This window comes from Castanea sativa, chromosome 3 (assembly GCF_040712315.1).
Source record: "Castanea sativa cultivar Marrone di Chiusa Pesio chromosome 3, ASM4071231v1".
Classification (NCBI taxonomy): domain Eukaryota; kingdom Viridiplantae; phylum Streptophyta; class Magnoliopsida; order Fagales; family Fagaceae; genus Castanea; species Castanea sativa.
Window position 1 is genome coordinate 19,307,838 of NC_134015.1, and position 16,576 is coordinate 19,324,413.

General features: G+C 31.7%; 1 protein-coding gene across 7 annotated transcripts; it reads right to left on the bottom strand.

Annotated features, from left to right (window-relative positions):
- Positions 1-1,385: 1,385 nt before the first annotated feature.
- LOC142630033 (low-specificity L-threonine aldolase 1) lies at positions 1,386-15,607 on the bottom strand. 7 transcript variants are annotated; one of them, XM_075804087.1, is made up of 11 exons: positions 15,408-15,607; positions 8,925-8,979; positions 7,689-8,142; positions 6,094-6,205; positions 4,560-4,610; positions 4,298-4,369; positions 4,071-4,203; positions 3,874-3,932; positions 3,259-3,359; positions 1,662-1,728; positions 1,386-1,577 (listed from the first exon to the last, which is right to left on the bottom strand). In XM_075804087.1, the coding sequence occupies exons 3-11, from the start codon at positions 8,129-8,131 to the stop codon at positions 1,539-1,541; spliced, it is 1,077 nt and encodes a 358-aa protein (XP_075660202.1). In that variant the 5' UTR covers positions 8,132-8,142; positions 8,925-8,979; positions 15,408-15,607; the 3' UTR covers positions 1,386-1,538. The 7 variants fall into 7 exon arrangements, with proteins under 7 accessions (XP_075660202.1, XP_075660206.1, XP_075660204.1 ...); XM_075804091.1 differs by lacking the exon at positions 15,408-15,607 and adding an exon at positions 9,418-9,640; XM_075804089.1 differs by lacking the exon at positions 15,408-15,607 and adding an exon at positions 9,085-9,577.
- Between the last annotated feature and the right edge of the window lie 969 nt (positions 15,608-16,576).

Sequence of the window (16,576 nt, forward strand, 5' to 3'; positions counted from 1 at the left end):
AATTGCTTTGACCAAATATGTAATAGCGTGTGTGCCGTTTGAATATTTTCATCATAATAAAATTATATATTTCTTTGTATATTTTTGTATATAAATTAAACAATAGCTACTTAAAATAATTAAAAAAAAATCATATTGCTCCATTTATTAGAACATTAACGTTTTCTAAAAAAAGAATAATTTTTCAAAATGAATTTGGAAAAAATTATCTTATTTTCCTATGTTAAGTAGCAACTTTAAAATTGAGATAGAGTTATCTTAAATAATTTCCATATTGTCTCCTAATTTTCTTTATTTACCATGACATAATAATGTAAAACAACCTCTAAAAAATAAATATAATTTTTTAAAGTGCTTTTTTTTGGATAAGTTTTTCTATAGGGTTTTTTGTTAAATGAAATAATTTTCCTTTCACATTTTTTTTCTATGTTACCAAACGCTAGAAAAAAATTATATATATATATATATATATATATATATATATATATACATATATTATTTTCATAAAGGTTTTCTTTCAAAATAAAGAGTGTTACATTGGGGAGATTCTCAAAAAAACCCAAAGAATATTAAGCTTGGGGAAGGAGGACAAAATTATACAAGCCTAATCCAGCCTATCGAGGGAAGTGAATGTGCTAGGGTTTTCAGGAGCTAACAATATGTGGGATGATGAGGAGGAAGAATACAAAAAGACAATACAACCATAATATGTGCTAGGATTCTCTTAGAATCAAGAATGGGATACATATGGGTAAATTAAAATGGCTAGAGAAATTTGGGGTGCTATGGTATGGAGGATCTTCATAGATAATCAAAGTATAGCATACGTGTAAGAGGGTAGCGGTTGTCCGCGCATGTACATGACAAGGTGCAAATATCTATCTCAGTTCTCAGAGATGAGAGATCAAATCTCATGGACATGCTCCATCAATGATCCAACTAAATACAATTATACATACATCAATATTGCCAATCTTAACTTCTAATCCTTCTATAAGTTAATACCTTGTAGCTCCTAAAATGATGATCTGCAGATTTGAGATGGCTAAATCACATGCCAGGCAAAAACACAAACACCTCAGAAGTCCACTCTAGTCACTTGACTCCTATAATATACCAACTAATTTGGGGTAAGCTCCACAAGTCTCTTTGCATATAATTGGAAGGGTAAAATCTGTTACACACTGTGTTTCATAACTGAAAATGTGAGTTTTAACTCATATTTTCAGTCATGAAAACACACGGTGTGTGAAAAAACCACCGCCCTCATTGGAATATGCAACATTCATCTTTTTCCACTATTCTATTCTATCTAAATTCATCAACTCTGTTTAGCAGAAGTAGTGAAATACCAAATTCAGAGTAAAGAAAAAGGGAGAAGGAGGTAGGAAAGGATCAATTTCCCTAGTTTAAATGCAATTCAAAACTAAAAATTGTCCCATTTAGAAGATTGCCAAGATAATGCAATTGTTCCCATGTCTATGACATTTAAGGATTGCTATAAAATTTAATGGAGATACAGATGACAATTTATCCCACTAGATGCCATTTTGATCAGGTACTCCAGTTAGAGCTTGCTGTAAAATTCAATGAAGAAGTGTAAGTCATAATCTTGGGAAATAAACTAGAAAAAGGAGATGGAGATAAGGGTGATTGATCACCTGAAAGCATGACAAGGTGTATTGCACATCGCTTTCAGAAATTTGGTGGTGGAGGACGATCCTGACTCTGAAATAGCAAATATACCAACATCATTTTGTTGTACATATGCACCTTATCTTCTAAATTAATTTTCATATTAATTGCTTAATGAATAAAAACATTGACTGCTAAATGGTAAAACTAGATCATTAACAATGTGCCGTTTGAACTTCTGCATTCAGAATTCTAGCCATCCTGTAAAATCCTACTTCAATTGCCTCTCCTGACTCTCAGTGCTTGAGAGCAGAACAGTTTTTTAATCTCTAAAACAAACAAATTCAAAAAAAAATTTGTAAAGCTTTTTAGTGTGCAAGATTGTCTACAGCAGAGCAAACTTCTACTCAAAATAGGGAGCAAACTTTCTTAGCAGCTTTTAGAGGACATTGACATGCATTGTTGCTGATCTTGGCTGGGTTTTAGGGGCTTCTAGTTTGTCAAATTCCTTAGTCCTACCTCTATTTCCTCTATAAAAAGAAAAATAAATGAAAAAAACATGTAGATTCAACCAAAGAAAAATAAGGCTGCATGGTAGTAGATCTGGATTCAACCAAGAAATGATACGTATTCTTGGAATACAATCTAGCTGAGCAATTTCATCTTAATATCAAAATACATATACAGTAAAACAAAATTTTCAGTATCTTTATAAAAGTCATATTATCAAAATTATGTAACTAGCAGAAAATGTGAAATCGACATAAACGGAGTATTGAAAGTGATTATAAAATTTGAAATTGACATAAATTTTTTTCTGACATGAAACTTTAAGCTTCATTAAGAATTTTTAAAGGTAAAAACCACTAAGTGATGCCCTTCAACACATTTGATTTTTTGCAAAATGGTCAAAGAAAGGGTTGGGTTGCATTCATGCAAAATAAATAAAAATAAACTATGTTTGTATAAAATAAAATAAATTAAAATCAAGAAGAAACCCACAAAAACCAAGCTTTCTTAGAGCAAACACACACATGGCATAGTTTCTTTTGCATATCAGGACACACAATCAATTACAGTGAAAATACCCCTTGTGGTTTGGTCTTATCACAGTTCAATCAACAAATTTTCAATTACTACAATAGACCCCATAAGGTTTGAACTAAAATGAAATCATTAAGGTTTTGTCTAAAATATTCGTCTTTCCGCACATGTGGGGCATGTGACACCTTCATGATTTTAATTTAAGCCATACTTTAGGAGGTCAAAATATGACAATTGAAAAGCTTGTGGAATTAAATCAGGATAGTACCAAATCACAAAGAGGAAAATCTTAATTAATGCAAAATGTTATTTAAACAAAACCTAATAATTTCATTTAAATCCAAACTTTATGGGGCTAAATGTAACAATTGGAAGTATGCAGACTAAATTTGTATCAGTGAAAGGTTCAAACCACATGGAAGTAATTGTTATTTTCCCAATAAATATGCATCCACATGCTTTCTTATTTTGTTGTGAAGCTATTTGTAGAAAAAATAAATCCAATTGTTTTGCCTACTAAGGAACAAGCAATGAAAAATTAATTATAAAAGAGTTTCTTTGTGTGAGGTAAAAACAGACCTTGATGGGCCCTCTAACATCACAAGTATACCACGTTGTTGCAAGTACTTGCTTAGTGATTCTGCTGTATGCTTTGAGCTCTCTTCTATATCAAAATAGAACTAGTCGTGCATCAAAGAAAAATTATATTTAAGTACTTGTTCAGAGTATATACATTAAGATCAAGAAAAGGACTAGTATGAAATATAACAAATGAAACAAATCTGCAGTGTAACTGACCAGGTAACTTTAATTGCTCTATATATCCATTATATTAACCCAACACCCCATACAAGAAAGATGAGAGAGATAGCTTGTGTAGGACAATAAGTCCTCCAAAAGAGCTACATTGGTTCAAGTATGAGCCAGTTGGCAAGAATCCTGTGCAAATTTGTATTCAAACTTTGCCTGAAGTATAAATTCATGTGTGTCCAACTTTTAATCTATTCTTTTCTCAGGCTAAAATACTTAAAGCTTTGATAACAAATAAAGATGAAACAGATAAGACAACTTTCTTAACGTATTTGCTACTTGGTCCAGAAATTTCCCAATCTTTATTTATTTGTTTTTGCTAACTAGAATCTCCAAGTTTGTATATAACATAGCAAAACACCAAATTTGGTAAGAGATACTCACAATATTGGTCTCTACTGAAGCAGCATCCACTCTTATTCCTTTAATTTTATTCAATCCTTCTGGGGAAAAAAAGAAAACATGTATCCAGTTATTGCACTGAGGGAGAAATTGAATTAAAAAGATGTTTGAGAGAAGGCAATAATTGGTCTTCCCACCAAGGATAATGTCATATGAATCAAACACACTAGAATACCTACCTGCTAGAACCTTAGCATTCTTGTGATCACCCTCTAGCTTTCCAACATTCTCCTGTACTGCTACAATAGCAGCAGCACAAAGAATTCCAACCTGTCTCATCCCACCACCTAAAGTTTTCCTGAGTATTTTAGCCTAAAAGGTAGATAAAGAAGAGTTTGATGATTAATCTTCTAATAATTGTAAAAGGAGCTGTTGATTTTCCAAACTGCATAATTTTTATCAGTACCTTGGCAATAAAGCTATTGGAACCAACAATAACAGATCCAACTGGAGCACCCAGACCTTTCGATAGACATATCTGGTGCACAAATTTGACAACAGAAAAGAAAGTAAAGACATTGCTATGCTAGGTCCCTCCAAATCAAATTATCCATCTAAATGTGTTCAGAAAATCATGAATTTCAGAATTAAGTTGCAAACTAATATTAACTAAATAATAAGCAAAATTACCAAAAATTTGCATAATAAAGAGGGCTAAGAATGCCTACCGAAGCTGAGTCAGCAGCTTGCAACAGCCTATGAACAGGAATTCCTAGAGCCTGACAGACCAATCAGTTAAAACAATTAAAATTCGACAAAGAAAGACAAAATTAGCTTCAAAAACAGATATGGAACCAAAATCACTTATAACAATTAAAAAGAAAATTTAACAGATTTATTATTTCAATTCCCTCCAGATATGTTTTCAGAACTTCATCTATCATATGCGTTTACTTAAAACATAAAATTGAAATTTTCATGAGGACTAATGAAATGAGCCCTGTTATGGCATGGCTAGTCCAAACTCACACTTGGTCTTCTCATTCGATATTGCAAGGCAGAAAATACAAACTTGTACATATTTTTTAGTTGGCTTGATAGAACGGTTTTCAACTAGTCAGGATTGGTCATATATATAAAGGCTTAAACTACTGTAGATGAGAAGGGTAGAATTTTCTGTAGAATAATTAACAATTATACATATGGCATTTCTCATTATGATATTTAAAGACAAGTTATGAGGAAAAAAAAAGTATACTACATGTTTTAGTGCAGAAAAAAACTCATAAAGATTTGCCAGAATACTATGTCTCAGCTTACTTTGAGGTTTTGGTTTTATTATTTTCCACTTGTAACCAAGAAAGAAAGAAACTTGTGCAACATTTAGTTTGCAAAAATGTTCAAGGATGAGGTTAAACATACGAAGGTATACAGAGACAGAGTACTCTAAGGTAATTGGCCACTTCATGCTACAAGATGGCTTGCATGGGCTTTCTACAACATTATTTCACTGAAGAACTGCTAATGCAATTATGATGCTAAACATTGAGATACTAAGACTGGCACATTTCTGATTGCATATGCCTGACAATGGCACGACAAGTTCAGTTAGCTATTCATTTGAGAAAATGAAAATTGCTAGTAATAATTATTGGACTGCTCTCTCTAATGAGGAATCACATGGTTTCCATCCGAGCTTAAAATTTGTATTTGAAAAGGTCAAATTCTCCAAACTATGTTCCCGAGTAGATGTACATCAATAATTATTTTATTATATGCCTTTTTGGCAATATTGCATCTTGTGCTTGAAATTTTAGAAGCTCCAAAGTGATGTCATGTCTAATGCTGGTAACGACATATAATGCCAAAGAAATAATTCTATGGGGTGTGTCTTCTATAATTGCAAACATTTTTCAATCAACTTTCCTGAAGTATACTCATTCAAGTTACCTATCGACATTGAGAATGCACTCATTCAAGAAGTTTCCTATACTAGTCTCCTTTGATATCAAGACAACTTCCTAGTAGCAAATTTCAACTGGAGCTAATGTAAACATATTGCTTCTGTGGTGCCTAAAGCTACACCCCATAAAACATGGCCAATTTGCAACTTGATTTTTGTGATGGAAAGATACACTCCAATAATGCTTACATTTCATAACTATAGGGATGAATTTACCTTTACGTTCATATGGATGATTGGAAATGTACCACACAATAATATATAATGATCAAATAAACTTATTAAAAACTTTTACTCACAACTGATGCATTGAAAATGCGGGCCCCATCAATATGAAGCTTTAAACCATGCTTCTTAGCTAGCTCACCAACTTGATCCGTATATTCTACAGACAAACATTTACCTCCAGAACTGCATTTAAAAGAGATACCACTCATAAGACATCACAATCAAGGAAACAACACAGTAATGGCTCAATGAATTGAAAAGGGTGTGTGTGTGTGTATGTAACCTTCAAGAAACATTCATGAAAAAAATCCTAAACCTCAACAAAATAACAGATAAATTTAATAACAACAAGCATTATACTTAAAATACACTAACAATGTGTTGCCTAAAACTAATGCTACTGCATAAATATTCCAGTAAATGCCATTCTGTGCCAAGTGTAGTTTGAGCTGCCATGCACCAAGGATGTTTAACAAATTGTGACACCACAATATAGCTTTCAAGTAGTAATAGTATAAAACTTTTTTCTGTGTCCATCCCATCCCATCAAACCTCAAAAAAGGGTTGGGAATGAATGTTACTCCAAAATATGAGTCTCATTCTTTCTCAAACAAAAACAAAAATGGCACTAATTTCGAAACATAATCAAATTCAATGTCTTAACAAACTTGTTGATTTTTCTCGTCTACCTCAGTTATCGACCAAATCCAAACACAAAATGAGATGTCATAATTTCACCACAAATCCTAATAGTGGCAATGAAACAGGAAAAATGTTATTCACGCCCAATCTTTTTCTATCCCAATACTACACATAAGTCTTCAATATTATCAAAAATTATATTAAGAGCAGACAAATAAGATCTCAAGTCCATAATCAGGATCCATTCAAAGACAACTTCTCAAGGAGAGATAAGCTATTGCAGATAGATTGGAGCCTCCTTGGACAGTGAAATGAATATGAATAAAATTAAGAAGAATGTAAAATTAACAGAGGGAATATTCCCTTTCTCTTTTTATTTTGTTGGCCACTTTAAGAAGGGAACATGTCATCTATACATGAAAATTGAAGAAGCCTCCAAAAAAAGAATAGTCACATTAGAGCATAAAATGATAACTGAAAAATAGAATTGCAAGGTATTATCTACAACCAGAAAGAGAAAGCCAGATAATTCTTCCCTAACTCTGCAAGTGCAGGGCAATTTAAGTATGCCTCTCAAGCTCAGGAAAAGTTTACTTTCCAACTGAATGAGCACTCAGCTCCCCTATAATTGGAGTGTTAATAATAATAATAATAATAATAATAATAATAATAATAATAATAAATACAATAAAATAAAATAAAACATATATTTTCAGAATTTTGGTGATCATTAAAGAATAACCAGTCAATTAAAAATAAACTTTTTGAACCCCACATGCTAATTGAGGTAGCCATGAGGAAAGTTGTTAAAGAATTATGCGCAACAGTCAAATATAAATCCAGCGGCAACATTTTCACAGTCCAACAGAATGAATTAGTACAATAAGATAACCAGCTTTGACGGAACACAGAGTTGGGATTTACCAATATATACGTAGAGCCATCAGATAATAGAAAGTGAATATGGTCTTATTATCCACAACAAGCTAAAAGTAATTCTTACAGGAATTATAATAATCCTTACTTTGCATGTGTATTTTCCAAGCAGATAAGCCTTGTAATGGGGTACACAAGCGCCCCTCTAGGATCTCTAATGGCGGCTTCAATCAAATCAATATCCATTGTTCCATCTTCATTGTTCTTCACAGTCCTCGGATGTACACCTCCAATTGTTGAAATGCCACCATTCTCATAGATATGTATATGGGAATTGTTTCCAAGAACTACTTCACTCCCTCTAATGTCACAATGTACAAGCACACTAACGAGGTTACCCATTGTGCCTGAGGGAACAAATAAGGCTGCCTCCTTGCCTGTGATCCTTGCCATTTCTGTTTCTAAGCGTAAAGCAGTCGGGTCATGGCACAAAACATCATCATCAACATCAGCAGTTGCCATAGCAGCCCGCATTGTTTCAGTTGGTTTGGTGACTGTGTCAGACCGGAGATCCACAGTTCTAGTAACCATTTTTGCTTGAACTAATCCACAGAAAAATAAATTAAAAAGAAATGAAAAAGTAAATAATAAACAAGAAATCAAATAATTCATACACCATATTCACGATAGCAATGCATCAATTTTTTTTTTTTAAATCACTTAATCTCAATAGCTTTGAGTATATTGATGCTTACAGGCTTGTTTTTCTGCAACCATTTTTGTACAATATCCACCAAAATGATCACGTGATGGCCACCAAAATTTGAATAAAATAGATAAAAATATAAATCTCCTCTGTGAAATCCAGAAAGGAACTAACTATAAAGGCACAACATATGTAATTGTTGGCTAGATAACACTAGAGACCCCAATTAACTAATCAATATAGTACCCAAAATCTTAAGCGGAACGATTTGGCCCAATTATGTTATATTAATTCCCCGTCTCCTTTACTTTTTTCTCCACGTGGGACTTTCACTCACATGTGTATACCCAACAGGAATCTAAGAACAGTTTTCATAAGATTCTGAATGCAACAGATGTGCCAAGATAAACGGAATTAAGCTAGGCTATAACCATTTTGACCCTCAACTTGTCCTAGTCACCAGTTTTACGTGGGAGTTGAGTTGTTATGGTCAAGGCTAAAACAGCACAGTAAGGGTTTTATTAGTAATTTTTCTGTCTGAATGGCTAAACCTATCAACCAAAGAGGTAAACCACGCCAATTCGTCTTGAACTAGTCTTGAGGAAGGAATTCAAGAAGTCATCTCTCATGTCCAATATAACATTAAGAGACACAGAGGGAGAGGATATTTGCTCATACCTTTACAAACTCTTCTTCTTCTTCTCTGTCTTTAACTTGATTTTAGCAAAAGTTCCTGCAGAATTGCAAAAATTGTGAAAAATTTACCAAAAACAAGCAATTTAATGATATATACACAAATTATATGAAAAACCCATAAAATTACATGTGAAAACTAAACCTGGAGACACAGGAAAAATAGACTTTTAAAGAAGCTCCCAGAAGATAGACGTGCAAAGGCAAAAACTACTTTACCACTTAAAGTTACTCAAGAATCTTTGCACAATTTTCCAACTTTCAGAGCAAAAAAAAATGCCCAATAATTTTTTCCTTTTTGGAAGGATAAATCCCAAGAATTTCAAACAAAAGTTACTACTTTCACCAATCAAAATAAACACCTTAATTATTTTCTCAAACTTGACAGGGCTTATGAGTCTGTGATACCTGTGAAAATCACAATGACTAGGAGCTAGGAACTTTGAAAATATTGAAAAAAAATTCCTAATAGTCTAACCTTAGCACCACCACTCAAAACATATATATAGAGACATAGAAATATGGCTGAGTGTGGGTACTATTTGTATGTATCCGCGTCAAATTGCATACTTTTGCACTGAAATCAAAGCATGTCTTCTATATGTCAATGAAGTGACAAAACCACCCATAAAAGCTATGAATAGACAAAAATCACAAGAACTTGAACTAGTGGTTCTAAAATCCAGCATGACAATTGCAAAATGACAACAATAGACAATGCATGCATGAGATGCAATTGATGGATTTGTGATTTTTTTTTTAGACAAATTAAATCTTAACCACACGTTAGTTTTACAATTCCATCAAACTCATTTTCATCACCTAACCATCATTAGGTATTTTTACTCATATATTGCAATGTCCTGCAATACTTTCTTGCCATTCAAACCAATAATAGTAAAAATAATAACAAATCATATGGGGTTTATGATATATTTATGTAAAACTAATAATAAATCAACAACTGCACAACACACTGGGGTATTTTTATTTCTTTATGTAAAGACTAACAATTACTATATATTAACCCCACATCCTATAGTCTCCCATCAAACTTAATTTTCATCTCCTAAACATCATTTTGTATTTTTCCTTGTATTGCAATGTTGTCCAATACTCTCTTGCAGTTCTAACCAGCAATAATAGTAAAAATAAAAAAATAAAAACAAATCATTAAACACATCCATAAGAACAAGGAAAAAGTTTCACTTTTAGAGAGATAGAAATGGACACATGCTCTCTCAAATAATCCAAAATTCAAATACTCTCAGAACTCTCTCACACACACAAATAGTCAAAACTTAGAAAAAAATTTCTTTTTTCCTTCATACAAGAGAGGTTCAGAATTCAGATCCTACCATGACTTGAAAGTTGATACCCTCACAACTAGTTTTTTTTTTTTTTTTAATGGAAACCTAGTTTTTTTTTTTTTTTTTGAGAAATACCCTAGTATTTTTCTTGAAACTACATATGCTACATTTTTTTTTTCGGCTAATTAAGTGTTATAGCTTCCTAATTATCACAAAAGAAAAGAAGACCGGATATATATTGGCAGAAACAAACTTCTTTTTTTTTTTTTAAAGATAATTTCAACTTATAATTATTCTTTATTAGTTGAGCTAATTAAAGCCACAACTAAATTGTATCCACAAAAACCAACTAACGTGTTCAAATAGTGTCATAGTTCAAGAGAAATATTATATTTATAATATTTTTACAACAAATTCTAAATAAAATATTATTATTAATGGTTAAGAATGAAAAAAAATAATAATAATATAAGTGATGAATTCAAAGTAGAACTAGTAAAAAATTATGGCTTATGACTTATCCTGAAATAGTTACTTATGTAACATTTCTCAAAATAAAATAGAACAGAGCTTTAAATCCGCACAAACGTCGTCCGTACCATTTAGGATGGTATAGCATAGCTGTAAAACAAAAGCCAAAGTTGGCTTTTGCTTCCCTTCTGTTTTTTTTTATTTTTTTGGCCGTTTTCCTTTTCTTTTTTTCTTTTTTTTTTTTAGTATTACCTGTTTTGTACTTTCCGTTTAATCGGCCAATTTTTTTTAAAAAAAAAGATATAAAAAAAAAACCAAAAAAATTTTTTTTTTTTTTTTTCGGACTTTGTGTGGAACTTTTCTGGCGGCCTTAATTTTTCCGGAAGAAAAATTGCGTTTGGTTTTCCCATTTTGTGGGAATCAAAGGACGTATTTGCTGAGATGGGACCCATATAAATACCTTTACAGTTCAACCCACTAGTTTTGTAGCCTATTACTGTTATGAAAGAACGAGAGTTACGAGACGAAATACAATCTCGCATGGTACCACGATCTTTAGCACGCATTTTTCTATAGATTTTTTTTTAGGGTAAATTCCGGTAAATACCTCCGAGGATTGGGTTAGTAACAGTTAGGTCCAAGATATTTTGAAAATGACCAATTTGGTCCTTAAAAAGACAAAAAAACTCTTACACCGTTTACCATCTTAACCCTCCGTTACACTTTTCTTTTCTTGTCTTTCTCCCTCACAGACCTGCTTTCCCACTCTCCCTATCGCTGGTTCCTTTCACAGCCAAAACCCCTCTCTCCATCTCTAACCTTAGATCTGCTACTACCATCAAGACCCAAATACAAAAATAGCATCACCCCTACCAGATCATAGCCCACCACCGACCACCTCAACCACAACTGCGAAAAGCAGCTCATTACAACCCATAACCACCACAATCCACCAATACCAGATCGACCCAAACCACACCAAAAAAAAAAAAAAACCCAAAAAAGAAGAAGCCACAACTAGATTAAAATCAAAACAAGCTAGTAAGAGAGGCAGCAATCAGTGGTGGAGGCGTCTTTCAACGGTGGTGCTTGAGAACGGCGGTGTAGCTTCAAATCGGCGGTGTGGCTTTAAACATGGTTGTGGCTTCAAAACATGGCTAAGATCGGTTCAAGTCATGGCTTTGATCGGTGAAGGAGGCAGAAAGAGGCGAGATGAAAGGGAAGAGAAAGAGAGCTATAAGGAAGAAGAGAGAAACAGAGCGACAGATAGGATTGAAAAAAAAAAGAGTTTTTTTTATTATTTTATTTTAAGGACCAAATCGGTCATTTTTAAAATATCTTGGACTTAACCTCAAAGTGTTTACTGGAATTTATCTTTTTTTTTCTTTTTTTCTTTTTTTTTTACGGGCAAATTATAATTAGGAAACGTTTAATACACTGAATAGGGATTATTACAAGAATTGTGTGTTGTAATGTAATAACTAAACTTATTTATTAGTTTGGTTGTGAGTTATAACATTAGAATGAAATTTAACATTTATTTTAGGAAATATCTTATTTATACAATTATATTTTTTTTAAAATTGTTATTTTTAAATTTAAGAGAAATATGTGTTATTTTTTATGATTTTTTATTTTTATAATTATTAGATGTATATGGAAAGTTTATTTATTTGAAAATATAGGAGAAATTATATTTTACTACCCTAAACTATGCATTAGATTACACTTTGCACCCTAAACTATCCAAATGCACACTTTGCACCCTAAACTATTACACTTATCATACTTTACACCCAGTGTTACTTTTACTATTATGTTTAACGGAATTTTGCTGTTTTAATTAATTTTAAAGAAGGTCATTTCAGCCTTTTAAGTTTGTTTCACCTAAGTAAGAAACATATACTTGTCACATGCAGCAAGATTTCGTTAAACATAACAGCAAAAGTAACACCGGGTGCAAAGTGTGATAGGTGTAATAGTTTATGGTGCAAAGTGTGCATTTGGATAGTTTAGGGTGCAATGTATAATCTGGTATATAATTTAAGGTGGTAAAGTGTAATTTTTCTGGAAATATATTAAGTTTTAAAATTATTGCAATTACTAAGGAATAGCAAATACAACCTTTTAAAGAGAAATAGTTATTCCTCATTTTGAAAAATAGTTATTCATAAGAAATGACTATTTTTTATAATAAAAACATAACCAAACTAAAAAATAACTAAACTATAGGAATAACTATTACATTACAGCACCTATTACAATCTACCAAACATACCTTTAGTTGTTCAACATTTTTACACATAATCATCACTTCTATTATGTCACTCACAATTAGTTATATACGATAGTTGTGAGAAAAGTTGTTGCCCTGGAATTATGGTTAAATTTAATTGTTTTTTGAAAAGATAATTTTAGTTGTGTTTTATTGGTCAATGCAACCAAGTATTTAAATTTAATTGAAAATTTTAATGTAGTTCACTTTCAGTTACTATATCGTTCCCCTAAAAAAAAGTTACTCTACCGATATTTTACCTCTTTTTGAAAATCACATCATTCATATTTCTTTCACCTCTTTTTGAAAATCACATCATTCATATTTCTTTTTTAAATTTGTTATGTCTAATTAACGATATAGTCATAAAGTTTGGGTAGGAGAGACCATTACTAGATGTAAATGAAAATGAGAAATGCTATAACCATAATATTTTTATAATATTTTTACAATAAATCTTAAGTGGTAGGTTATTATTGGTTATTATAAGTGGGCAAAAAAGTAACTTAAGTTGTAGATTCAAATTAGAACCGATAACAACTTATCACTTATGATTTGTTGTGAAAATAATGTGAACATAACACCTCTCAAAGAAAATTCACACAAATATTAAACTAAATTAAAACTTGAAAGTTGAAATCGAATTGGAGGGAATGTATTACACAAGCAGTAGATAACTTTATTCTAAAATTTTATTAAAAAGAAAAAGAAAAAAAAAGGTACTAGATTCAGTTTCTCTATTTATTTTAATAATTGATATTGTTCATATGATTTCTTAATATTATGATGTTTTTTGAAGTGTTATATGGACAGTAATGCCCTCAATGTCATTACTATAGTTCTTAAATATTTTGGTTAGGGGTTTTTAAAATTTAAACTAGGATCTAGTGTTGGAAAGAGCTTCAAATAGCCAGAGGGATAAGGGAAAAAAAACAAATTAGATGAATAAAGTAAACTTCAATTCTTTGGAAGAAATGTTAGATAGCTGATTAGGCACTCAGTTATGGTATCACTGCAAAGGTGTGAGATATTATACCATGAGTAATGGGCATTTGGCTTAGTCACAAATTACAATGTAAATTTTTTTTTGGCAAATTACAACTTATCCACATGTAATTTGGCTAAAATTTAAGTTGCCTACTTATGATTTTAAATTTAACACTTTATCTACCTAAGGTTAGCTCAATTAGAGTTCTGTAACCCACCTCTATTAAAAACAGGACTAAATATGTAATTTTGCTCCATTTTTATGTCTCGCTCCTCCAAAAACAAATATACACGTAAAAATACAAGATCAAATAAGATTAAAAATAATACAGCTGAACACTTGCATAATAGGATTTCAAACCATAGGTAGACAATTTAAATTTTGATTAAACATCAGGTGAGTAAAGTGTCAAATTTCAAATCACTAGTAGATAACTTAAATTTCTCCAATTCACAAGTAGATAAATTGTAAGTTGCCCTTTTTTTCCCTATTTAAAAGGTAAACAATTTTGGTATCTTGGTTTTGTCATATTTATGACCTTAGGATTCTATCTACATCAATGCAGATAACATGATGGCAAAGGCACGAATACACTTATGGACATTTGGTACAAGAGAATCCACATTACTCCTGGTATCTAAATTCCTAGAAATGTAATTCATTGTAATCTGGATGCCTAGGAATGTAGTTATTTCTATATTTGGTTTCATTGAAAATCTCTTAAGATTTCTAGGAATGTAAGATGATAATGTTTAGTTTATTCTAGGAATTTTAAATGAATTATTTATTTTTCATTTTCTATCCTTAAATTTGAACATGAACTACCAAGTCCTTAAAAAAAATATTCATCTAAATAAATAATGAAAAACAAAATATAAACTATTAATTATGGCAAATTCACTAAAACAGTAGTCTTACATTTTAAAATGACAAGTACAATAAAAAATAACTATTTAAATTCTCAAATGCTTTATTCTTAATAATAATTTTTAAAAGAGCTTAATCCATAACAAAACAACATGACAACGTTAAGGTCTATAAAACAAGAGAAAAGATATTGATGATTTGTTTTATATTTTATCTTAATTGCTTAAATGATAAGAAAAATTGTTAAAATTGTTAATTTATAAAATAGACATTTTCCTTTAAACTTGAGAATCTAGATACCCACCTGTTTTAAAGGAATCCATATTCCTACTAAGAGGGGTTTAGAGGGGGAATCCGGATTCCCCTGACATTTGATTCTCTAGCGTGATTTGCAACCAAACATGATAATCTTTAAACATTTTTAAAAATCTTAAAACATCACCCAATACCAAACACCACAATACATATAGTTATTAGGTACAACCATAACAAGTAACCACACCACATGAGAAGACTAGTATTAATGGCATCTATAAGATATAAGAAAATTTACGTACCTGCAAGAAGTAAGCACCATATAAAACATGAAAGGCACTGCAAGTCAGCAACTTTGGAGAGAAAGAGAAGGTGAGAAGGCTTTTTATGCAGGTTTGAATGATGAGTTAAGCTGATCCAGAAGCACCAAGAAATGTTCCTTTTGGCCTCTGCTTAGTTGGGATGGTTATCCAGAAATATATTTTTAATATGCAATTAGTTTGGGGTGTGAAACATTCCATCTTGTTATAAAAAACAAGGGGGTGTAACAATTTCTTCCTTATTGATGACCATTAGGTCTTTGACACATAAGAGAATGTGTTTGATTTTGTTTCCTTTACACTTTCTAGGCCAGGACAAATAACAAAATGTTAATTATAGCACACCTGCACTAATGGATGAACCTTTTCTTGTGACCTGTTTCTGACACGGCAAACAGATCATGGTTTAAACAACTTTAATTTTCAATTGGCCCCCAAAACCATTGATTTTAAAAACATTGTCTTTGCTTTTTCATGGGTACTTTTTTTTACTTTTTGCCTTTGTAGCCTTTGGTGGCTAACAATGCTCAATGTGACATCACCTAGTACATAAGGAAGGCTAGAGGTTCATTGATTGTTGTGTGTTAGTATTAAATTAAGAGCAATGAAAAGCATTGAAATTTAAGGAGTAATTGCTATGCTTGTTATTTTCTTAGGGAGTTTTAAGTTATTAGAATCTTGAAGTTGAGTAATTATCAGTTATCAATGTCAAACTGCTGAAAACTTAACAAGGCTACGGAAACCATACAGCAAAACTGATACTTGATTACTTAATTTTTTTTTTCAGCAAAAAAAAAAATTGAAAGAATCTTGTGACTCAAAAAATAGTAGATTGGTAGTTTTCAAAATCTTTTCCACTCACAATTCAATATGTTTTTAAGTGCCGCAGGGCAGGTAGGGACCATGGCTACAGCAGAATGATGCAGTGAAATGGATTGTGAAATAAGAGTCAACAATACGACTCTACTCCGATCTATGGGTCATCGAGCCATGATCAAGACGAAAAGAGGGGATAAGAGGGTGCTACAGAAACTCTCGATGAAAACCTACAAGTTTTATTATAATAATCAATGGGATAATACAAAACTTTGTCTTCCTAAGGTTTCTTTACACCTTTTTATTGTAGAAACCCACCTACCGTGAACTTGGAG